The sequence below is a fragment of the Argopecten irradians genome, chromosome 6 (assembly GCF_041381155.1).
Source record: "Argopecten irradians isolate NY chromosome 6, Ai_NY, whole genome shotgun sequence".
Classification (NCBI taxonomy): Eukaryota; Metazoa; Mollusca; class Bivalvia; order Pectinida; family Pectinidae; genus Argopecten; species Argopecten irradians.
In genome coordinates this window covers 23,288,200-23,314,627 of record NC_091139.1, presented here as the reverse complement: position 1 = coordinate 23,314,627, position 26,428 = coordinate 23,288,200, and the positions used below count along the sequence as shown (strand labels likewise).

At 36.3% G+C, this 26,428-nt stretch overlaps 2 protein-coding genes across 3 annotated transcripts; both read left to right on the top strand.

Moving 5' to 3' along the window:
- Positions 1–1,366: 1,366 nt before the first annotated feature.
- Positions 1,367–10,706, top strand: LOC138325366 (uncharacterized). Its single transcript, XM_069270967.1, has 7 exons — positions 1,367–3,017; positions 3,319–3,459; positions 7,600–7,674; positions 8,282–8,350; positions 8,525–8,572; positions 9,156–9,244; positions 9,423–10,706. The coding sequence occupies exons 1-7, from the start codon at positions 1,745–1,747 to the stop codon at positions 9,831–9,833; spliced, it is 2,106 nt and encodes a 701-aa protein (XP_069127068.1). The 5' UTR covers positions 1,367–1,744; the 3' UTR covers positions 9,834–10,706.
- Positions 10,707–14,714: 4,008 nt separating this feature from the next.
- Positions 14,715–26,127, top strand: LOC138325368 (coiled-coil domain-containing protein 25-like). Of its 2 annotated transcripts, none has more exons than XM_069270974.1 (9): positions 14,715–14,916; positions 16,370–16,417; positions 17,147–17,186; positions 18,066–18,117; positions 18,357–18,432; positions 19,041–19,144; positions 19,451–19,653; positions 22,340–22,385; positions 23,639–26,127. In XM_069270974.1, exons 1-9 carry the CDS (start codon positions 14,730–14,732, stop codon positions 23,669–23,671), a joined length of 789 nt encoding a protein of 262 aa, XP_069127075.1. In that variant the 5' UTR covers positions 14,715–14,729; the 3' UTR covers positions 23,672–26,127. The 2 variants fall into 2 exon arrangements, with proteins under 2 accessions (XP_069127075.1, XP_069127077.1); XM_069270976.1 differs by having other exon boundaries at positions 14,808–14,959.
- The last annotated feature ends 301 nt before the right edge of the window (positions 26,128–26,428 follow it).

Genomic DNA, 26,428 nt, shown 5'->3' with positions numbered 1-26,428 from the left:
GAGCTGCCTTCAATTTCACTATGAGCTAGTCCAGGGGTGTAGAGATCGTAAGTGATCGGAACCCCTGGAGTATCTAGGATGTATAGGTCGTGAAATTTAATAAACTTTACAATGGTGTTTCGTTTGACTCGATAAGACAAGTATTTGTTGAGAAAAACGGTTTTTATTCCCTGTTCATAGGCGTCTCGCGTGGTGTTTAGTTAATGTAAAGAGACAGTCACGAATCCTTCTCACTTATAAATCCTAGGTTCAAGCATTTTGGGTACAAGATTATAAATTGGAAGTGAAGCACGCGAGGACCACAACACGTGGTAAAAGTTAGTTCACGTTCATATCAGTCGGCTTGATACTAGCGGACACAGGAGTACCAGTTATCAAAGCAGATGAAACCAATATTGTACACTTTCGCTCAAAAGGAAAAAATCCTAAACATAGTCACCTTTAACGATGATGTAATAGGGGCAGCAGGTACAATTTTAACGCCCTACCTGCAGAACCATTTATATACCCATATTTTTTCCCATTTGAAATGCTATAATTAGTTAATTAGGTTTTTGAGAGTGTGACAACAGACATTGTATTTGTTTCTAACTTCTAACAATTGTCTCCTTTTCAATTCTGTGTTGTTTTATATCTTGTAATAAACTTTGAAAAAAAATGAATAAAAAATAATTGAAAAAAGTTAAGTTTTGCATTCCTTTGGAAACGGATATTTTTGTACTATTTCCCTCCAATCCCGATATTTCTAGTATTTGTAGATACATGTATACGATACCTGTGGTAGCCTCACAGCTTCCATATGCGATTATCTACCTCTTGTTGTGACTATTTTGTGAACTTAAGTGAAAAATCTGAAAAAAAAAAATCAATCTTGAAAACCACTCCGACTGTAAAACATGAATTGCATTAATGTGCCATTTGATGGTCCGTATCCTCACAGTGTTAGTCCGTACATCGCACGATAACATGTTATATACAAAATTAGCCCCTTTAAATTTAGGTTAAGACAGATACCAGTCGTATTAACCTCGAGGGCTATACATAATGTACATTAGAGGTTCCAGCAAAAAGGATAAGAAAGATATGTCGTGAGTACTGCGTACTGACATATATATATAGACATCTTTGATCTGATCTATTGGGCTATTCAAATTCCAATGGATTCAATTATATGCATGCTAGTGTGTGATATGTGAACTAAAGTCAACTTGACTCGCTGCTCAAGACAATGGGCTCATTAAAGCTAAAGTGTGACATATACATCTATAGATAATTTGTTAAATTCTGCTTTCTTATAACAACAACAAAACTATTTAAAAACACACCTATGACAGCAGACGACTTGTCATGCATGATTGAATTGGCTGAGTGACCAAAGCGGTTCATACTACAGTAAGTGAGATCTGTTTCAATTACATTAATTTGGGTTGACCATTGGTCAGTAGATTGACCCGTTACACAAGTCGAGTTAATGGAACTATAATATTTATATACGGGATTACAGGTGGATCGACCACGTGATCTAATTGTATACACCACACAATTATGGAAATTATTTTACTTGTGTATAAGGCATGCTTGAACGGGCACGCTTTAAAACCCGTTCTTGCCTGTACTTTGTTTGACTAGTGTAAGGGACGGGCACGCTTTAAGATCTATACCGTACACAGTTAAAGTAAGCAAACACCACACATTCCTTAAGGAATCGTCCCCATACCCATGGTAAACAGAGGTGTTCAGTAATATGGCGGACCTAGATTCAGCTGTTGTGTGGTCGGACGATCTCCTATCGGCCAAAGAAGCTGTCAACAAACTCGGACTACCATGTATGGTTAAAGTTGTGAATGGAAGCACACACGCGAATTTTTCGGAAGGCCATTTGTTAAAACTCGACTTCGGTATTGCTATCAAAAAGGTTGCAGCAAGTTTTGTGTTAGATCGACCTGGAAGTGGTAACAAGACAAATGATATATTTATACCCCTTGGGTACGGGGGTAAGGTAAGGATAGCCCGAGAGGACGCGGGTAGCAAGATCTACAGTACTCTCAAGGAACTCATTGAGGACTTCCCGCGGTATGTACAGGTGGAGGAAAGCTTCTCGACTACGGAAGACGGAAGTGGGAAACCTCTAACGTTAGCGAAAGGAGGAAAGCTCGAACTAGACAAAGCTATAGGAGCTGCAAACCTTTACTGTAAGTTCAATGGTAGTACAATTATCTTAACTAGTAAAGATAAAATCAAATTCCGATTATTAGCTGATGAGACGACTTACACATTACAGGAGGTTGTGGACCGGCTACATTTTCCACAGACAGTCCGATTTCTTGACCCCCAGTTTCAGATGGTGGTCAAAGCTGATCTGAATGGAGAAAAATGCGACAACATCAGTAACACACTGAAACTTAATAGGGTCACCAGTCACGAGGTTATTGTGGGTCTATTGAGACCGTCAGTAACCCCCACATGTGGACCCGGAAGCACTAGAAAGAAAGTCCAGCCAACGTTGGCATTGTTTCCTCTCCAAGCCAGTGCAGCTGTTAACGACATAAAGGTCAAAGTCGCCGCTGACAAAAGTGATAAAATGTATAAGTCGACCATGGCTAAATTGTTCCCCCAGACAGTGGACAGGACACTTATTCAAGAAAGTTTCTACATTGACATGGCAAGTAAAGTCAACATACACATACAGAAAGACAATGACTGGGTAACTGTCAAACCGGCCCCGGTTAAAAAAGATCTAACTCCGTTAGTCTTGGACTCACCACCGCCTTTACCCCCAGATAGGGACGAGCGAAAGATGTCACCCAGGTCCAAAACACCAACCTCGCCAAAAAAGGAGGAAATCCAGTTATCACCTCGTGACCCAAAATCACCTACCAAGGCTGAGCCAAAATCTCCAAGAGACAAAAACGCAAAGAGCAAAGAGGATAAAAAGGGAAAAGAGAAGGAGAAAAAGGAAAAAGGCAAAGAGAAGGAGAAAAACGAGGTTTCATCAAGACCCAGCAGTGGGAGTATAGGTAGGCCTTCATTGAGATTGCTCATTTAAAAACCATATACAACTGCACATGGACATTCTGTATTTCAATCCAAAAAATCTCCGTAATCATACATTTTTTTCTACAGAAAATGTACAGGGATAAAAGAGCATTCACTACCTGGAATATCAAGTTACCAGCTTTTCTATTTAGGGCTACAAGGCCGCATTACATTGCCTTGTTCACCAGACTAGTTGCATGTCTGTTTTGTAAAATGATATGTGCCAATCTGTATAGTTTCATGTTTCGTACCATCATGATACAGAGATTTGGGTTTTTCCAGGAACATCAAGTCCTCTATCTTCGCTGTCCCTCCATACAGATGATGATTTGCCCTCGACCATCGCACCCTCTACACCCTCGCCGTCCCCGCCCCCTGAGTTACCTGGCAGACATTTCCCGCGCAAACCACCGCCCACTTCAGGTGAGTGATTATATTAGTACACCTGTATGTTTACGATTATGCCTGATCAGTCTTACTAATTAGTACACCTGTATGATTACGAAAATGTCCGACCAGTCATACTAATTAGTACACCTGTATGATTACGACAATGTCCGACCAGTCATACTAATTAGTACACTTGTATGATTACGACAATGTCCGACCAGTCATACTAATTAGTACGCTTGTATGATTACGACAATGTCCGACCAGTCATACTAATTAGTACGCTTGCATGATTACGACAATGTCCGACCAGTCATACTAATTAGTACGCTTGTATGATTACGACAATGTCCGACCAGTCATACTAATTAGTACGCTTGTATGATTACGACAATGTCCGACCAGTCATACTAATTAGTACACCTGTATGATTACGACAATGTCCGACCAGTCATACTAATTAGTACACTTGTATGATTACGACAATGTCCGACCAGTCATACTAATTAGTACACCTGTATGATTACGACAATGTCCGACCAGTCATGCTGGTGTATCACTAGATCTATATTGCCCAGCTTGTTCTCAATCCAATGTTATAAACATGAGGTAAACAGAAGCCACAAGGACGATCTTTATTCAAGTATTGCCTCTTTGCATATTAGTTCGCTCCCTTGCGGACAGGTATCGATCACAGGGACCTGGCACATTTTTTTAACTAACAGTATAGATAATATATATTATTGGTTAACAATTTTTGTGCCAGGTCCCTGTGGTATCGATGGTGACGTGAGCGCAATTCATGTCGTTTTCTCAGAAAAGTATGACGTTACGCTCGCAAACACATGACATCACAATCAATACCTACCCGCAAGAGCAGATAACTCTGTTGTATACAAATATGTAAATTAGTGAACAACAGAATTAGTTCAATATGGTATTTACATAAACATATGATATGATAGTTTAACTGCACACACAGGTATTCATTGTAAACACCCACAGAGGCATCACATTCCATAAGGAAAATGAGTCATTTTATGTAAGGATGTATATGTATTCATTGAAATCCGTTTTAGATACATTCTGAAGCTGTGGCTGTATGAGTAAAACATCTGAAGGCAGCGTGATTACAAAATTACTGTAATAAAAGGCGACCCCGAATGATATATGAAACCAGACAGCTAGATGAAATATTTTATCGTTTTTCCTCGGAACTCAACCGAAAACTTCAGGCTTCAGCAGTTTAACTAAGAAATAAACTACTGATCTGCTCTGTAGGTGAACTAGCATCCTAAATCCCTAGTCCGGTAAACCTCCCTATTTTATTATGCTTTTTAATGCCTAATACTAGGCAAACATTAAAAAAAACCTAATAATATAGGCAGGTTTAGCGGTCTACGGAAATCCCGAGCCCGTCTTCAATCATTTGTGTTATTTTGAGAGAACAACTCTTACTTCAAGATACAATTTTTTAAAATAAGTAATTGCATCCCGAAAAAAATCCGTGGCACTATGTCGTATGTAGAATAATGCACTGATTGCGCATGCACCGAGAGCACAATAAATCATTCTATATTATTTTTGTGTGAAAAGTAGACATATACACAATTAAACACCAAATATTGTTCAAATGATGAGTATCGTTTAATGCTCTGTCGTCAATGGAACATCTTTAAGTTGTGATTGGAGTTAACAAAACTGAGTGTAGATAATTGATAAAACACTATCAAGATGTAGCACTGATTGCATGACTTACCGAATCACACATATCTTATATAAAGAGTCAATGTTATCTAGTTCTTAGTCTGTGTTGAATCTCCAATTTATTTCTTGTCTGTTTAAGTCGTCAGCTGAATGTATAGTATTGATCGTTTTAAGTGTCGTCTGGCGAGTAACTTGCTGAAATACTTTATATTTTGCGTAATTAAAAGTGGACGATTTGGCCATGTGGGTATATACCGAGATGTCACATACATGCCACAGTTTTAAGTACATGTGTTACATTTTTTTCCCGCGAGATTGCCATTAATATATTAATTGCTTGAAACGTTGTAATCAAACAAATTATCGCTTTTTGAATCAATAGAGTGTACGAAATAAACGTATCGTGGATTTTTAGAGATTAGCTGATGTGTTTTGTAGTCAATGATCCGTTTTTTGTTTTTATTCATGTATATTTTTGCTGCTACTCTGCATTGCCCTGCAGGTAGGGCGTTAGAATTGTACCCCCTATTGCATGATCGTAAAAGGCGACTAATTTAGGATATTATCGTTTCTCCTTTTTCTTATTGACTGTATCTTCCCTAATGCCTCTCTGGCACCGCCTCACTTTTAGCTTTGAGTTGAGCGTTCGCCCTTGTGACGAAGGCTCTGTGTGTCTGGGTTCTGTCCCCTGGCCGAGACACATCAAAGTCTATAAGTGGTAGTTAATGTTCCTGCTTAGCGCTCAGCATACAGGGAGTGGGACGACTGGTTCGCCCGTATGCTTCCACTCCGTTCCCGGCAGGGTATGAATTCCACCCCGTTGCCGCTAGTGTTGCAAGCCCCGATGTGATCCACATCGGGCACTTTGAGACTGATAAAAATATATTTTTCGGGTATTATCCTTATGTAACTGTATTGTTCTGACAACTATGATCAATATTCAATTCACAAACCTTTCGATTATAATCTTTCATCAACTATTAGTGGTAAAATCGACGGCAAACACAACACATGTATAATTCTGTTCAAATACGCCGCCATGTTTGATTTACCGGAAACCGTGACGAAATGAAACAAATATGTTTAAAAATTTTAAAAAGCCAACAAACTAAGAATAAATATGGTGAAACTGAACAAATGTAAGTATTATTTAGAATTAAGCAAAAAGATTTTTTAAAGTTCATGTTAAAAACTTTGTAACATTTATTTCTTTCGTAGTGAAAATTTGTAGGTCATTCCATATATGGTACTAGGTGCCATATTTGGAGCGCGAGACTTTCTAACGAGAAGCATCATGGCGGCCAAGTGAGCCGTGTCAGAGATGCGAGCCATTCAAAAGTGCTTCAAAACATAATTTTGACAAGGAGGTGGGTAAATAAATAATCATTTTATGTTAAAAATGTTTGATATTGTTGAATTTAATTAAAAATTACATGACACACATGAAATGCAACATTTTCACCGCTGGATGTTTTGCAACACTACGGGCAATGGGACGGAATCGTAGCTCTGACGACGACCATCTGTCAGAAATCTTCCGTCCGTCGTTCAGAGCTACGTCATCGCAGCTATGTTACTTGGTGCCTTCGGCGGCATGCTTCAGTGATATAGCACTATAAAAAGGGCAACAGTTCCACTATACAAGAAGACACAACATGAATATACCACAATCTCCCGAAACACGCACCTCGCACAATATACACGCAAAACACTGCATACATGGGAGGCCGTCCTTACATGACCATAGCTGTTAATAGGACGTTAATTAATCAAACAAACAAACAAACAAGCTACTTTGCAAATGGCAATATCCTATGTCACCGGCTTCAATCCTGTCATATAACGTGTCCAGGACGTAATTAATGATAGTGTAGTCCGGGTTGCACGAGCATCTCAGTTGTGTTCGATGGAGATATTAACAACATATTTCTTAAACTTATCATAAATTTTATGTTGTTTGAATTATTTATTTTGTTGCAGACAATATTATTAGCTGCAGGTGGTGAAATAGGCCTATAAATCAATAGTGATATATGTGAACATGAATTATCATTTGAATTTGTCTCTAATGTTCTATATACAATGTGCTGAACATAGCTTGTCCATGCTCTGACAGTGCTTTGTATATGATGTAAGGCTAGCTATTACTGTGTTCAATAACCCACAAAGTGTGTTAACTGATTGGTAGTAAGCTTTAATGGATAGACTGGTATTTCTTAATATGCAAGATGGAAATAAAAAAAGCTTTTACTTATGAAAATGTAGAATGAATATCTATCCATCCTCGATACTCCAGGGGTTTCTATTACTGAATTATAACGTATAACGTAAAACTAGACATATCTTTTCATATGACTTGCTCCTTTTCAACGCCATGGTACGTTTTGTTAATTACACGTGACTTAAAAATCTGCTTCGGAAAATATAGCATAAACAGCTGATAACACTACCTATGTTTCCTTCCAGATGGGCCAAAGTATCCGCCGGAGGCAGCCTGTGACGATTATCTTGAACCAACTCCAAAGAGGTCACAACCACAAGGTATGGACATTTTAACCAACATTGAATGTGTAAAAGAACAGATACATTAAGATAACTGTCTGTCATGGAAAAATCACATCGATAAAGTTTTTGCAAAGATAAAACAATCTTTGAGCTTACTACGCTGGTCTTTAATAAGATTTCCTCAATCTCAACCCGAAACTCTCAAACCACCTCCCATTGTGTCATAAAGTTATTTTACTACGAGATAAAAATACTCATTCAGATATGAATGATATGCGACATGTTTTCACACTGATGCATGCTACCAAACACACAAAACAAGTACACCTTATCCGGTCACATTATACTGATACCAGGCAAACCAGTCGTCCCGCTCTCTTTGTGCTTCGACGATGCACAGACCAGCTCCTTTTGATAATGATATGGAGAGGGTTGAGTATTGTGAACTTTTCTGTCACACCTTCTTGTCAATAACTAAAAGTAATGAACACCTGATATTGGGCATGTGTCATACTGTTATCATGGATTTACCTTTGATAATGAATGAATGACCTTGACCTTATTTAACGCTATTAAAATTTAAGTCAATGAAAATGTTCGGTACAATCACGATTGAATTATAAAGTTATTTTTTTATCGACAGAACAAGAAAATGCCTACACAAGGTTACAAACTAACAATGGTGCGGATGAACTCTACGTTCAGGTCAACGGTAAGTTATACTATTTCATTTATATCATTGGTGACTTTTTCATGAAACTGGTTATATGTATGAGTAAGCATAACAAACCAGTTATATATTCAATGGCTGTGGATGGAGTCTTGCAGACTTATCATTTACAGTTTTTCTGTGTGACAGTTCTAATTTTATTTGCATGTTTTACAGATGAAAATTTATACGACGTGTTACCGGATTTCGTTTCAGAAGAAACAGGTAAGCTGTAGTTATCAAAAGAAAAAAAACCACGAAGCTCTAGTGATTTTTGGTATTATTTGTGCTTAACTTTCATTAAAACACGGCAAAATTTGATAACCCATTATATCCTTGAGTATTGGCACTTTAGTTATGGAAATGAATTATTTGGACTACATTGTCAAAAGTGCCACGCATGAAATACATGTGTAAAACCCATGTTTTTCACATGTAAATATAAATCATGCGATTCTCATGTGTGAAATGAATGACATGTGAATTGCATGATGGTCATGAAAATGACATGAAATCTTCATGCGAAAATCATACGTTTGAAAAAATCATATGATTTACGCATAAGTTTCATGTGAAAACCACATGAAAATTGCCACGCATGATTTATATGGGTGGCACTTTTGCCTGTGTAGCCTTTAAATTTCCTTAAAGTTGCTCCAGCTTCTTGTTGTTATTATGAACTCTTATGTTACATAGAACCCAAATATTAAGTTACCAATAATATATCCATTTATATTGTTGTTTGCAGTGAAAATTGATAAACATCAAAATAAAATATGTTTCACTAAGTTATTTTGATTTATGTCAGATGCCCAAAAGAAAAGCAAGCAGAAGGACAAAAAGAAAGACAAAGAGAAGGACAAAGACAAAGAAAAGAAGAAGAAAGGAGGTTTTAATGTGAGTAAAGCATTAATATTCTATCCATTGAAAATCCTTCTATAAATACCCACATAGAATGGACTATTTTTTATCTCAAAACATTATACTTGAAAACTTTAACCAAGTATATATCTATCAAACGAACATTCATAGTGGTAGTAAACTTTGTTATATTGTACAATGTTTATTTTTTCAGTTTTTCACTGGAGGAAGGAAGAAAAAACAAGAGGTGTCCCGACCAAGTGTTGTAGAAATGACTTCCGAATCTGTGGAACAGCCAACCATGCCTATTGATAAAATTCCGGATATGTCTTCCATAGGGAAAAAACCAAAGCCAGTTGGCACTGTTAGACCCAACTCCAAATCAATTGAGGACAAACCAGAAAAGCCCAAAGAATTTAAGGCGTTTACTGTGGTGAACTTGGTAGAGTGTCTACATCAATGTGGATTACCTGATCTCGCGATATTATGCGAGAAAGAAAAACTTGATGGAGATTTCTTGTGTTCATTATCGGATAATGAACTCACAAAGGAGCCGTTCTCTCTCAACCCTCTACATCTGAAAAAGTTAGAGAGGATCAAGGGTGGTTGGCGGCCGACAGAGTAAATCACCAGTAATGTCCGGAACTAAATCAGATTGGATCATTCAAGACTTATGTGTTTTATAACCATTTACTATACTTTGAAATAAGAAATTGGTGCCGTTCACGATTTAAAAGAACAGCTGGTCTGTCCTTGTGGGCTTATAGTCCCCTCTGCCGGAAGTCGATTCCGTCCTGGAAGAATCTCCTCCCCGGAAATCGACCTGTCTCGTTTTTCCTGTGTTACTACCGGTGTTACAGTATAAGGAAAACTATCACATTTTGTAAAATTAACTTTTCTTATTGTAATCAAAACTTGTTGACTAATGTATGAACATTTATTTTTAAGTAACTTTTTTTTATTATAATATTTTTATTAATCATTATTTTTGCAATAAAATTGTTACATAATAGCATGTTTGTTTTCATATTTTTCTTCCGTTCAACAATGTCGAATATTTTCACGCGTTCACTATAAAAATTTGGCAGTTGTGGATAATGATTACGAAACACAAATGCGCACATTCTCATATACAAATATTTACTGGTTCCAAAATTAATCATATCAAAAAATTAAAGAATGAAAATTAACGTTCAAAGGAATCAGTAGAATAGAAACAAAACCCGATTAGGGACATTTTGTGGCATTTTGTTAAAACGGGGCTGCTATAGTATTATTGACGACACTTTGTTTCTATGTGTAGGATGATTTCGAAATGAAAAAAACACGTTCTTTTGACCGGTAGAACGCGTTTTTGTGAAGACTTATTAGAATTTAGAACTTTGCACTAAAGTTATGGTCGAGTTTTTTGTTTTTTGTTTTTTTTTTGTCTCGGGGAGCTTTTCACCCGTCTCGTATACATGTACTTAGTGCCATGTAGAATACAATTTCACTGTTTTTTGGGTTTTTTTTTTTGTTTTTTTGTTGTTTTTTTTTATCTAGACCTCTTAAATCTATATTCCAAGTTTACAGAGGACACTGCCCCAATTTGTTTGAAAATACACCGAATGTAAAACAAGTCCCACCGATGAATATCTAAAGACAAAGCTTCAAAAATGGATGTTTTCGAAAAGTGAAATACGTGTAAGATTGAAATCGTTAAAGGACAATGTAGAAAGCACAAACACCAACACAGTGAACGCGAAAGTGCGGGAAGTAGTTATCACCGAAAGAGGAAATACAAATGTAGCTACACAAATAAGAAATTCTCTTTCTATGGATGCCAGAGTAAAAGTCATAGAAATTGATGCCAAACAAAAAAACTCTTAATGTTATTACTTTTAACTAGTCAGAATCATCATATATTGCATGATATAATTTAAAACTGCCATTTGCATGATAATATCAAAAAAGGACTCTAGGTGTATGCCTTTGTAATGTCGATTCCAGTCAAACAAATGTTCATACTACCTGCTATAGACACTAGTATTTTTTCACGCATTTTACCAAAAATCACAAGCTTCATATGTACAGCAATTTACGAGTTAATAATATGTAATATTAGCCCCGATACATACACACTTTTTATCAATCAGTTATATTCAAGTACACCAAAGAAGTGATATATACAATGTAGGCATGTAATGTTACACTTACAGCTGATCTATTGCTGCATCATCTTCCTTGCATCCCTGTTATTCAAATACCTGGTTTTCTGCCCCTCGGTTCTCACTTGTCAGTCTCCATCGTCATCAGGTGAACCGCCAACTATCCTCCGATATTTCAACCCTAAACCACGACATCCTTCAGTTGATGAGTCAGTAGTGATGGCCAAACCACTACTCGATGGATCCTGACTTCTATTTCAAGTCGCCCCGACGGTGCTATAACCAGCAAGATGCTTTCTCAGTAGCTTTACCAATTCTCCTTCGTACTCCTAAATGTTGCAGGAGTCTGTTCATTGATTGAGCTTTCAGCCATGCCTTTAATTCTTTCTCTTTGCAGTCTGCTATTAGATCCGCATACTTCAAGTTCTTCCTTTCGTAAGCCATTCACAATTTTCCTCTCAATGTAATGTGAGATCCACTCCAATGATAGTTCTGGACTGGTTCGATACCAGAACCATGTCTGGGCGTAATGTAGTCTCAACTTTTAGGATCACAAATCTTCCATCCAGGTCCATTTTGAGCTCCCAGTCCTTTCCTCTATCCAGCAATGACGTTGTAGCTGTTTTCTTCCGTTTCACTGTCTCGCCTTTCCTTACAATTATCTTTAGATTTCCTGGTGTCGCTTCCTTCTCCTTTCTTCCTCTACAATGATCGCCAGTTTGCCAGACCTTCCGTCATCTGTAACGCCCAGTGTTAATGATATCCGACACCCTAACAAGGTGTGGGTCATTCAATTCAATTTATTCCGTGGACCTTACGGTCCATAAGTACAAATTACATCATGTAAAATATACAATTGATATAACAAAAGAGATGGAGGGTTATTTGTATGATAGATATTAAATTTCCAGCCAAATGTCTCAACTTTTTAACTTTTCTGACCTTTTCTTAAAAGCAAAATGAATAAATTTACCAGTATTTTGTAATTCTTTAACGTTGTTAACGCTTAATAATTTAACTAATTTAAAACACTTGGTCGTCTGTAATAATAGTTCTTAATATACTTTTGGCGTAAATCAACATAAAATGGACATTGTAATAGAAAGTGATATTCATCTTCAAGTTCATTTAAATCACAACATGTACACAATCTATTCTCTCGTGGGATATCTTGTTTTCTACCCTTTTCAATATTCAGATAGTGTGCCGAAATTCTTATTTTTGTTAAACATAATCTATATACAGTGTCAATAGGCTTTCTTAAATAAAATGGTAAACAAAATTATCATTTAAATGTTCATACAGTGTACCTCGTGGTGTATTACTTACATTGTTGATAACCTCTTGCCTATATACCTCATTAATTCTATTCTCAATAATATTAATTGTATAACATCGAATACTTCAAAATTTTAATTTTTCTGGTTATATACAAAGGCAACCTTCCTAGTTCTATAAAGACAATATCATTACAAGTTGTTTTATTTAATCCAAGAACATTGTTGCAAAAGTTAGTGTGCACCTATTGATCTCTGGCTCCTACAGAGCTGACATGACGGGTCCTCAATACGTCTCCATTGGTGATGATTTGCAGGGGACGACAGTGTGTCATATACTGTTCTTAACAGGTAATATAAATATTATCCTGTACTGGTCCTTCCACCACATTTCTGATCAAGACAGTTTCTTGCTTGGCAATTCCCGCTTCATAACGCCCCTTGCTTTCCAGCTTAACAGCTTTTGTCTTCCTCTTGTCTTCCTCTGCCCGCCTGACCTCGCTCTGAACCATCCTGTGCCTCTCTAACATTGATGCGTTCTTCCATTGTTGTAAGCGCTACAACGCTAGTCCTTGCCTTCCGCTGCAAGCGTTTCCGCGGTTCCAGCATACGTTCAGCCTGGTCTACAGATGATGTCGATGCTTTCCACTTTCTTCCTGTCTGTCCTCGTCTGGACACCAGCTCCACTGACTTTTGCATCTAAGGAGTCCCACAATATCACGACTAGGCAACACTTTGCTACATTGAACTCCTCTACTAGGTATGGATGAAAGCGGTACATGTAGCTGGTTTGATCTCCCATACAATCCTACGGAAGTAAATCCTGGTGGGACTCCAAGCCATCGCCGCAGATAACTGCTAACTGCTCTCTCCGATCTCTGAACTTTCATCACTGGGACCTCGTATATCTGCAACAGCCATACTAGCCTTGGCAAAATCCCATGCTGGTACATCTGAGCTTTGTACTTTCCAGGTAGTCCGCTATCCACCTTTTTATCCATGATTGCCTGTGATAGAGCTATAATTATAGAGTTGTTATTGCCAGTAATTCATCAAACCATTTTCCTAAGCATTTGAATGGATTTTGACCAGTGTTGAGATTACTAATTTACACTAGTTTAAACAGGGGCTAATATATCAGTCATGTGCAAAAGATTTGAGAAAATTTTCAAAGACCAAATAATGAAGGATATTTTCTGTAGTTTGAAAACGGGCCAATTTACGATTGCGATTGCTCTGTCTATTTGTGCCAGCACCGCCTGAAGGAACGCATCTGGATTTTTTCATTATGGCGGCACCTATATGAAGATGTAAATGGTTTCGGCATACATTGAAATAAATAATAATTGAAATGAAAAATGTTTTTTTCAGAAAATACGAGATTTGAAAAATTATTGAAAAATCGGGATATTTAATTACTATAAACAAGGATTTGTACTTTGTACGTCCTTGCTATGTAAAAGAGATGTCGATAGTCATCAGTCCATCCAACAAATACAAAAAAAATTGTATGACAACATCCATTTTCATTGAACTGGCCCTCTGTGGACCCGACTGCTAATTATCAAACAAACAAATCCAAGAATTTTTGTCCACGCACTGTAGTTGTTCGTTTATGATCATGAACTTAAAGACAGATCTGGGGATTTTATGTTGTTTTCAGGCGAGTCTTGACAAAACCCTCACTAGCCTGTATAACAAATGCTGGATTTATACCCGAAATAATGACTTTAACCACAGGTGCTTGCAGATTTTGATATAAAGTTGTTGTAAAAATATAACGGAATAGGACTACTGGTGAACTCATATAGACCAAGGCTGGCAACTCCGTCATGACGAAACTCGCAGTAGTTTGGGAAATTGATAATTCTCCACTTACCTTTCTAGATCTCGATTCCGGCAATAATTAAAGAGTGAAAGACACTGAAAAAAATCCTCCCGACCTACCGACCATTTTATTTTGCCAATGTAACCCTAAAGGCTAAACTTTGGGAAAAAAAATAAAAAGAAAACGTATACGTGATAGAACTATATGTAATATAGTTTCAGATTTGTAAAATGTTATTTTTGGAATAAATGTGATTTTATTTCCACGTGATGGAGGTGCCAGCCTTGGTCTATAGAGTTCTGCTTTTTATAGCAACTTTACATCTAATCTTGCAAGCGCCCGTGGTCCGAATAGAACGCACGGTCGGTGTATATAGTTACTTCCCTTGGAGTGCTCTTCACATTTCAGAGTTAAATATAGTGTCCACTTCCGTGAAGAAAACTTACATGTGGATTGGTAAGCGAAACAGCAAATATGGTATTTTTCTTCACGAGCAAAGGTATTTGAGTCCATTTGTATATTTATTTGTACTAAATTCAATATTTGAAAAGCTAACTATATAAGAATCGGTGTCTCAAATGTTTACAAACACAGTTGGTCCGTGTCGTTTTTAACAGGTACACAACCCTTCATATGGGTAACAGTTACCCATTTGAGTAACAGTTATCTGTTTGTAATAATCAATAAGTTACCCAAATGAGGAATTCTGTGAAAAGAAAACAGATAATGTTGTTTTAAAAATTATTATAAAAAAGGGCGTCATAATTTTTAGAATGCCTTACAACTGATCCAATGGGACTCTATGTTTCTGTGGGTGAAATATCGAATTCTGTTGTCTAACTTTGTTGTAAGATGACAATTTAGGTGCTCTCCATCAGAAACATATTATATATATTCCCGTCTCCATTAACTACAATGTAAAGCCATCGGGGAAATTGAGTTCAAATGTCATGGTTGAATGAGTTTTACCTGTGTTCAATTTTTAGCACCGTAGTAAGCAATGGAGGTGATTGAGTTTGTGACTTTTACCAAAATTGAGACAATGAAGTCTGTCCCATTTTGGTTAATAATGTACTAAGTTATGTTAGTAATGGCGCCATGTCAAAATTATTACGCCCTTTTTTGATAAAAAAAGTTTAAAACAACTTCATGCATTTTTTTACACAGAATTCCTCGTTTGGGTAACTTATTGATTACTCAAACAGGTAACTGTTACTCAAATGGGTAACTGTTACCCATATGCAGGGTTGTGCCCAACCTGTTTAACATATATAATCACCTCATTTCTGAAACATCGTCTGTTATCACATTAACCGGTCCGGTAGCAACACTTATTGTATATAGCTATATTGTTTGGCTATACATTTTGTATATAGTCAAAGCTGACAACACGACCTTGTAGCAAATGACCGTGCACATCAAAATGGGAATGAAACGGTAAAATAAGAACATGTACAACGTATATATGTTTCTAGTAAAATAGAATGTTTCTTTCATCAATAACCGAGGCTTTTATAAAATTTCATCATCACAATATTTTTGTTACTCATATCTTTTCATCATTGTGTTCTGATGAAAAGATAATATCACTTTGCAATTGAAATATAATATTTCATATTGTTTTTTGACTGACTTCACATGATGGTATGATGTATATGGTATAGATTAATTTAAAGACCATCCAACGGACAGGAAAAACTGTCTTTAGAGTCAGTTGGTCTTTATACACAGACTGAATGATGATGAAAATGGTCATTTTGACCCTTAAAAAGTGGTCTTGATAAGAAGGTGTTTTTCATACAGAAGTAGTTGCTAATAATATAAGTTAAATTTGACTGTATTACATATACCTTTCCAATTTTTATTAGTTTCAAGCATGAACATTATAAATTATCCTGTCATATTTCAGTTGTATCCCCAAGTTACCTGCTGTATATGGGACTAGACAAACACGAGAGTAAGTTGATGTACAACTTATTAAACCTCTTTCACTAGATCTCATATATAACTCAACACCTTGTTTTATTTTTCTATCAACAAAACATTTATTATGTATTCAAGTACACATAAATGTATATATACAAAGATTGTCTTTTTTTACCACAACAGAATTCAACTTAAAAATATTTGTCTGTATATATTCATAAATATAAAAGTAAATATGGTAATTATAAGAAAAAGAAGTAATTCTAATAGTGTGGACAAAAGATTGTCAAATTTTCGAGGCGATCTGCCCCTTTGTCATGACACAAGAAGAACAAATAAAATTTGATCTGTATGACTGTCTGTCTGGCTAACAGACAGCCATCTTTGATTTTGATAGTTAGAATTTGTTACAGCTAGCTCTCTCAAAATACTATGATCAGGAAAAAGCATTGCTGATAAGCAATGTAAACATCTTAGATTTTCACAGCAAGTACAGAAATGATTCAAATTAAACTTCAATGTTTTGCTTGCAATTGGTCTTTAGCTAGTTTTACAGCCGTATTGGAGCAAATCCAAACAACATAGCTGACATACAGTGGCCATATTGAATTTGACAATTGAAGTGTTTTCTGCTATGCAGACTTTCTGTGAAGTTTCCCTATGTGGAGTCAATATTTAAAAAGGAAACAGACATGTAGTAATTAATGGTCATCTTCACGTTTGAATTTCATTGCTCATTTCTGTCATTTTTTATACTCAGATGAAGATCTCATCAAATGGGGTTTTCCAGAAGATGTTTGGTAAGTAGATTTATTGATGTGTTACTTACACCACATGGCCTTGTTACTAATGATGATATATATATATAAGAAAGGTCACATCTATGTATGAAAATAGACATGACCTATCTTACACATCTGGATATACATGTATCATCATTAGTAACAAGGCCATGTTTTACACCAAGCTCTTTGAGTGCTTACAGAAATTATGCCAATATAAATAAATATACCAGTGTTGTGTCTAGTAATAGAACAAGTTATTTTAATTAATCTAGTCCCGGCAGATTTTAATCATTTTTAGCCCACCATCATCAGATGGTGGGCTATGCAAATTGCTTTTTGTCCGCCAGGCAGCCATCTTGGATTTTGATAGTTAAAGTTTGTTATCGCTATTTTTCAGTAAGTATTAAATGGATCATTCTCATATTTCACATGTAGGTTCCCCTAGGGCCCTAGTTGTGCATATTGGGATTTGGGACTGATTGATCATCAAGATGGCCGCCAAGGAGCCATCTTGGATTTTGATAGTTGAAGTTTGACACTGCTATTTCTCAGAAACTACCGAAGCGATCTGTCTCAAATTTTATATGTAGTATGTTTGAAAAAGTTTGAAAAGTAGAGAAAAGATCCATCTTTCCATTGTCAGACATAGATCATTCTTTGGTAGACGCCAAGATCCCTCTGGGATCTCTTGTTAAGCAAATAAACCACTTGACCTTTGACTGACTGACCTCTCTACATGGCCAAAAAATTGACATCATAATTTTTTGGAAGAGGTTTCTCTAAGCCTTCTAAACAGTTTTGATAAATGGAGTCCACCTTGATAAGAATGATGTAAGCTACTGGACTAGTTCAAACAATATGATGATCAATTTTTGTCTTGTTTACTTTTTCCAGGTTTCATGTAGACAAAGTATCCTCAGCTCATGTGTATCTTCGTCTTCACCCTGTAAGTAGATATTGTGTATAGGACTGTAGGTTCAGTAAGGTATCATTCTGTCTTCACCATGTAATATTTTTGTATAGGTTCAGTAAAATAAGATGAAGTTTCTCATAATTATATACCAGAAAAATATTTTTAGATGCCATTTCTCAGGATTTTGATTGAAGTTTGATGTCTTTATTTCTGGAAGAAACCTGATGCCATTCTTCAGACTTTAAGAATACAATTTGTGGATTCTATTTCAGGGAGATACTCTAGATGATGTGCCTCAAGTTGTTATAGACGATTGTGCCCAACTCGTAAAGGCCAACAGTATTACAGGTAAATAACATCATTATCACAGGTAATGGCCAACAGTACCACAGGTAAAGGTCAACAATATCACAGGTAAAGGTCAACAGAATCACAGGTAAAGGTCAACAGTATCACAGGTAAAGGTCAACATCATCAAAGGTAAAGGTCAGCAGTACCACAGGTAAAGGTCAACAGTATCACAGGTAAAGGTCAACATCATCAAAGGTAAAGGTCAACATTATTAAAGGTCAACATTATAACAAGTAAAGGTCAACATTATCACAGGTAAAGGTCAACATTATCACAGGTAAATGTTAATACTTGGTTACATGATAACGTCATAGATAATTACCTATCGGAGGTAATAATGGTACTACTTACGTTAAAAGATTTGACATCATGAAAGTGTAAATACTTATACATCTAGTGGCACCTTCCCTATTAGATATATATATAGGATCTTATATGAGTGGCTATGTAATATGAAATTTATCAAACAAGTTCAATAATTTGATATACCATGAGTCTTTAATTTAATTTAAAAATGAAGTAACTAGAAGAGGTTGGTGAACATGTTTATTTAATTCAGGTGTGTTTGTTACTGGTTTATTCACTAAAGAAATGTTTTGGTTTAGGCAACAAGATGAATAATGTGGATGTTGTATACACGATGTGGGCTAACTTGAAGAAGACTGGTTCTATGGATGTGGGGCAAGTTGGCTTCTTCAAAGAAAAGGAGGTTTGATATCAACATTTAATGTAGTCTACATTTTCTACCACATAGTATTATTTGGTTTTGAAACTTTGCATTTTTTTTGTGAATAAGCATAACGAAATAAGTTGAAATACAAAAAACTGCATTGAAATATTTTTAATATCGCAGGTGATAAAAAGAAAATATTCATGAGACAAGAAGTTGTAGGCTTGTGATATTTTTAACAGCTTTTAAGTAACAAATGGAAACTAGAAGCTTTCTATAGCCAAACTAATAGTAAGATAAACAGTGACTGATTGAGTTTTATGAATTATCTCCCTTTAACTTCAGGTGAGAAAGGTTCGTGTAGAGAAACGAATAAACGAGGTTGTAAATCGCCTTAACAAAACAAAAGAAGAAAAATTCCCTGATCTGCGTGCAGAACGAGAGGCAAGAGATAGAGAGGAAAGGGAAGCAGCTAAGGCTAACATACAGGAACAAAGAAGGAAAGAAAGAGAGGAAGACGAGAGAAAGAAAAAAGAAGCTCAACTCAGGTGAACATATCATCATATACCCCTCAGTAAATTGTTTTGTATTGAATACAGTGGACCCGCGATAATCCAGACGCCGATAGTCCGGAAAACTCACAATCCCGACAGAAATGTCAGGGAACGGATTTCCGTAACGTTATTTATACTCACTAGTCCGGAAATTCGTATTCCGAATCCGGAACCCCATTTTGGGAACAGAATTTAATTTTCGTTAATAAATTCCCGCAATAATCCTGACAATTTGTTGTCACCACGTGCCGAGAAAATCCAAGGCCAGCTACAGTCATGTGTACAATACACACTATCACTTGACACTGAGTGTGTTGTCATAACGATGGCTGCCAGGTCATAGCCACGGGCGTTACATGAACACCTTTCACACGGGTACATGCAGTCATGTAACGGTTCATTGGTTTTCTATGGGAGATCAAACTTTAGTGTTGTAATTGAGTTACGCAATATATTTTTAGCCACACGCTTTTAAATATGCATTTAGAGCTTGGGTACGGGTACGTATGCTGTAGATACCTTATTGGTTTCGCATGCAGAATATATCGCTACAATTAAGTGAGATAATATACTCACAAAATTGATAAGAACTTTAAATGTATGTGAATCTATTCGAATTCATCGTCTGTGGTATAAGATATAAATGCTACGTATATACGGCACATGTCATTTACACGTGTGTGACATTGTGCACGAAGTTAGACGTGAACAGGCGCATGGTTGTTACACACGTCTGTAAGTCAGAAAGCAAAGACTTGTAGAAATTGTCATTAAAAACAACCATTATACAAAATAACAATTATATGAGTTCCTGAAATGTTCACAACTATTTGTTATCATGTTTTTTTATGCAAAGAACGTAGATGATATTGATCCTTGGTTAGGCAATTTGCCGTCCGACAGATCAAGAATGGCTATATATGCATACATAGTATACAAATAACTATGGCTTTAGGTTTCGTATTTTGATAAAGAAAAACGTTTATTTAATAATCTTAACGTAATAATATAAAAAATACCTATAAAACATAACAAACGAAGTATTAATTGTACTACATGTATATTACATAAAAGCCTGGCATCGATTACAAGGTCACAAGGGGAGTAACTCGTACGTGACAATTTAATTGACTAAGAACATGGAATTCGGCAGTCCGTAAAAATCGTAATCCGGACGGCACTGTAAACACTAAAGATTGAAATATTTGCTTCTAAAACATTCTAAAACATTTAAATACATGTATTTCCTTTCTGTGCTAGATCAACGTAAAAATCTTCAAGCCTTGAGTTTAACACTTGAGAGAATATTAAATAAAAAAAATTAGGGTCGGTCGGCCCTACCAGTATTAAATATATTCTCTAATCTTCGACAATAGTCACGATCTGCCATATAAGATGTCCTTATCATCCAAACGTCATTATGTGTCCTCAGAATTAATGCCCTATCTATTTGTATTTTGTCACCTTGTCTGTCCCATCTCATCCTGTCCTAGCCGGAGATACTCTGGCCCTGACACCAGACTTAGACATTATGACAGATAGATGTCTGGTTTAGGGCCAGAGCGCAGTAGTACTCGAAAACCTGGAATAAGCCGACACCGTTTAGTATCGGGCCAGGTCATCTCCGATTCAGCCTGACCACCGAGAAGCACCACTAACCTTAGTCTATTCAACAAATGAATACCATACCTACCTAAATATAGCAATCCGTCGATATTAAAGATGATTTGCATACTACGAGAAAATGGCGACGACGACGAAGGAAATTTAAAGTTGAGGAAAAGAAACTACTGTGTTGACACAATAGAACGTGCATGCGTGATGAAATGGATGGCTATGAGTAGATAAATTATTCATTTGTTGAAAAGACCAAGGTAAGTGGCGATTCTCGGTGGTAATATTTTGTAAGTAGTCTGAATCGGAGAGTACCTGGCCCGATACCAAACGGTGTCGGCTTATTCCAGGTTTTCGAGTACTACTGCGCTCTGGCCCTAAACCAGACATCTATCTGTCATAATGTCTAAGTCTGGTGTCAGGGCCAGAGTATCCCGGGCTAATCCTGTCCTATTACCTCCTATATTGTACTGTACTGTGAACTCCTGTCTTGTCTCATCCCATGTTAGGTTAGAGTGAATCTACATGTTGTATCTTAGTTTGTAAAGGTTGAGATTGATGGAAATGTCACTCTATTCTTAAGATCATCACTTCAACTTTTGTTTAGTTTAAAAAATGTTATTGTTTTGTGGTGGCTGCTGCATTGACGATCACCACACAACCCCATTCAACAGAATTGAACAAAATTTGACTGGTAGCATCCTTACTGGGTGGTGACTCAAAATTGTACATAAGGTCGTACCAACCCAACAGGGACCTGAGGGGCAGGACCAAAAGGGGGCAATTTGGTAGTTTTCATATAAACAACTTCTTCTCTGAAACTTAGCATCGCATAACACTCATATTGCATTTGTAGCATCCTGATGGGATGGGGATTCAAAATTATACGATTGTGGGGCTGACTCCTTTGGGGCCTGAGGGGCAGACATAAAGGGGTCAATTTGACTATTTCCATATTGTAAAAGTTTTTTTGATATTACTAAATAAACCAAGTGAGTGATTCTGGCGCTCTAGGCCTTTTGTTTTCTCATGTTCTCTTTTTCATGTTGTTTTTCGTTGGTTTCAGGTCGTACGATTCTTTGATGAAGTCGGAAAACATGACGTCAAATCAGGTCAGTTGTCCACCAGGGTTTCAAGCCAATATAATATCATACTGTCTCTGCTGTCAAAGATTTTTAAAATGGAAATGTTAAAAAGGTAAAGCAGAGAGAATATCCATCTATCATATAATATTAGTGACTATCTTTTAATAGTGTCTGTTAAGATGCCTCTGGGATCTCTATATACATTAAATCAATGGGAGTTATCTCGTGAACATGAAGGACCTGAGAACTTTACCGTAATTGCTGTAAGTGGAGCCCAGGGCATTAAAAATCGTCACAAAGGGGGCGCTTAATAGTGAACCAAAATGTAAGTTGTATACGAAACAAGAGATCCCAGAGGGATCTTGGCACCCACCAAAGAAAAATATATGTCTGACAATGGAAAGAGGTATCTTTTCCCTGCTTTTCAAACTTTTTCAAACATACACTATACTACATATTAAATATAAGACAGATCAAGGGGAACCTACTCATGGAATCTGAGAAATATCCCTTCAGTTATTTCTGACAAATAGCAATAACTATCAAAATCAAAGATGGCTGACTGTTAGCCATCTTGTTGACCAATCAGACCCAAAATGCATTATGCACAAGGAGGGGATAAGGGGAACCTACATATGGAATTTGAGAGAGATCCATTCTATACTTTTTGGTAACAATCTTCAACTACCAAACTCAAAGATGGCTGACTGTTAGCCATCTTGTTGACTAATCAGTCCTAAAACGCAATATGCGCAACAAGGGCCCTAGGGGAACCTACATATGGAATTTGAGACAGATCCCTTTAGCCCTTTCTGAGAAATAACTGTAAAAAGAAATGTTAACGGACAGACGTACGGAATGGACGGAAGGATGCATGATGAACCACGGACGAAAAGCGATTTGAATAGCCCACCATCTGATGATGTTGGGCTAAAAAAATTAGCCATATTCTAACTCTTTCTGTATTCTTGACACATTATTCTGTCACAGTAAACATACATATGCCTTTTAACTTTTGAAATGCATTGTAATGTCGTGATTCACATGTCAAAGACTCACAAATTCATGTAATATGGGATAAAATGCTGATCACAAGTTGTAAAACATCGCTAAACCCATGGAATGGTGAAGTTTATACAACTTCAACTCTACTCCAGAACAGAGATAGGGCGCTTAAAGGGGAGGGGTGCTAATTAAGACGAACACGGTATACCAATTATTTCAATGATGTTGTGATTGAGGATAACATATACATTAAGTTGTAATTTTTTCTTCTGCAGGACGATGGTAATGATTCTGATGACTTCATGTGATGTTCACAGATCTATAGATTCCCATGTCTTTCATAGTCGGCTGTAAGTGCGTTACCTCCAAGTCTTTTCTTCATGTGTCCGGGAATTCCTTGAGTAACAGAACCAGAGATGGTGGAGTGACGTGGTGGGAGTATGCCAGCTGTACTATGTATACGAATTGGAGTTTGATGGGAGTTTTTTCTGCACATAACTTTGCAAATGTGACTTATGATGTCATATCACCTCATGGACTAAAATGTCTACAATTAGCAGAACAAAACTCCTCTATAAACTTTTAACTGATGTCCAGTTTAGTTACAAGTTTCTTATTTTAAAACTTGTTCCTTTAAAAGGAAGTCTGGAATATTATTTATATTGTAATGTACTGATACATTAGATCACCTGTTTTCTTCGAAGCATATAGTTTTACTGTAAATAAGTCTCTATGAACACTGAATTTTGTGCTTTTTTAGGGGACTGTGACATTGATTTGATTGTAATTCTGTCTTATTATTCAAAATAATTTGAAAGAAATGAAATTTCATTTGAGAATTATTATATTACTTGAATTATTTCCTTAATTAGTAGCAGATATCTAACCCGTCATATTGCAATGTGTTATGTGTCAGCAGGGATTTATTCTGATGACCAATTTCGAATTTGCATATTACAGAGTTATTTGCACTTGTGGGTAGGTATTGATTGTGATGTCATTAGTTTTGGAGAAAACGATGTGAATTGTGCTCACAAAATAATAAAGTACCAATCAATACCTTACCACAAGGGAGCTAACTCTGTAATATGCCAAGACGGAATAATTAACATACATGTATTTTTCCACTTTGGAATCATATGGCAATTCCAGTGAATGTAAAAACATGAAATTCCATAGATTTTATTTGTCACATTGACAACTTGTGTATTTATTGTATAATATAAGTCTATAAGTCTATTTGTCTGAGATACTTTGTGGACTTTTAACTCCAAAACCTTTCAACTTAGCTCCATGAAACTTGTCCAAGTATTGGCTCCATGAAACCTGTCCAGGTATGGGAGAAAAGTACTCTTTTGTATTTGAAAATAAAGGATAGGGATATTCTATTCTCGGGGCACCATAAAATCCGAGGCTTGACATTTCGTTACCCTCGAATAGAATATTCTTATCCTTCATATTCATTTACGAAATAATTTTTAAGTACATGTATGTAATTTAATTGTATAGAAATGGGTTGTAAGCTATACATTTAAAATTTTCAAGCATTTTCTTTTCAAAAGATCTAATGTCTCAGATATGTAAAATGTTAAATATGAGATATTGGGTATATTTGGTAGTTTTCCCCTGTCTTTTTCAACACACTTAATATTAGGGGATATACAGTGTTTTCTATTTTTTTGAGAAGTTATTTTATAATAAGTTTCTATTTGAAATTCCTCTACATGGTTCTTTATTTAAACATGAATGTCACATAAGAATTAAGCTTGATCATTTTAATTGCTACAATAATTGCTCCATTCACATAAGTCTAAATGAAAGTAAATGCTGATGCTGGGCCATTTTTGTTTATTCGGAACAACCGGTTGGACCGTTGGTTAAATTCATTATTTCAAGTATAAATCCTGACAGACCTGCATTTTTTGATACAGGCCTGTAAGGGCTTTGCCAAGGCTCGTCTGAAAACTATATAAAATCATCAGGTCCGTCTTTAATTCATAAACGAACTACTAGGTCCAACCAGTCAAACCTTATAATCGAAAACAGCCCTTGTCAAGTAGCTACCCAAGGGGACTTGGAGTTACTTCCCCTTGGGTTTGTATCCACTAGGGAAACATCTAAACTTCATGAAGATACTTAATTTGACTTTCTGATTGGTAGATACTTATTCTTCATACAACTATGAAGAAAAAATCTGAGAATGGCACAAAACAAATAGAGACATCGACGTTGCGTATTGATTTGGAAAAAAATAATCCATTGGTGTTTGTTTTAAACATGTTTTATGTTATCATGTAGTCTGAAAAATTAATTATAAGCAATGATGTTACTATTCTTTTAACTGCGTCCTTCGGGTTATGAAATAAATTTTTTTTGCAAACTATGTGAATTCACAGTTTGCAAACAAAATTTCTTTCATACCCCGATGAAGTTAGAAAAAAAGACATTGACACTTAAATAAAATCAGATCTGAAGGGCCACTTGTTGTCAAATCTGTAATTATCATATAAAAAGACTAATTCTATTGTGATGTTTCCATGCACAGTTTAGATGCCAGCTAACATCTTCATTTAAAGCAAAAGAACAAGTCATAAATAAATAAGTATATTGTAGCTTGTCATTTGTTTCATATGAATCCCTTGAAGATACCATGTAAAAATTGAAGGCTTAAGAATTCATGGCCACTGAAATGGAAGTATTGTATGTAGTCTGAGAATGCATGTACTCAGGTGGTCTTCCAATAAATCATATGCCTTGTAGTCTCTTCCGCTGTCGTATGCCGGTCATTTTTCTATTGTCAGATTGTATCTAACCATATATGCCTCCTCCTTTACCTACACATATTCCAGGGCATCCTAGACACTCCAGAGGTTACTATTACTGTCATTATATCCACCCTTAGACTATGTCATAGTAAAACTGAAGGCAATTAATAATTAACAGGTGATTTGATCCTTTCATATACATCAAAAGCATCAAATAACAGTACTCTGTGGTTAACTATGTGGCTTTGAAGTTGGGCACCAGTCTCTCTGAAATCTTCAAAGGAAGTCTCTGCAGGCCTG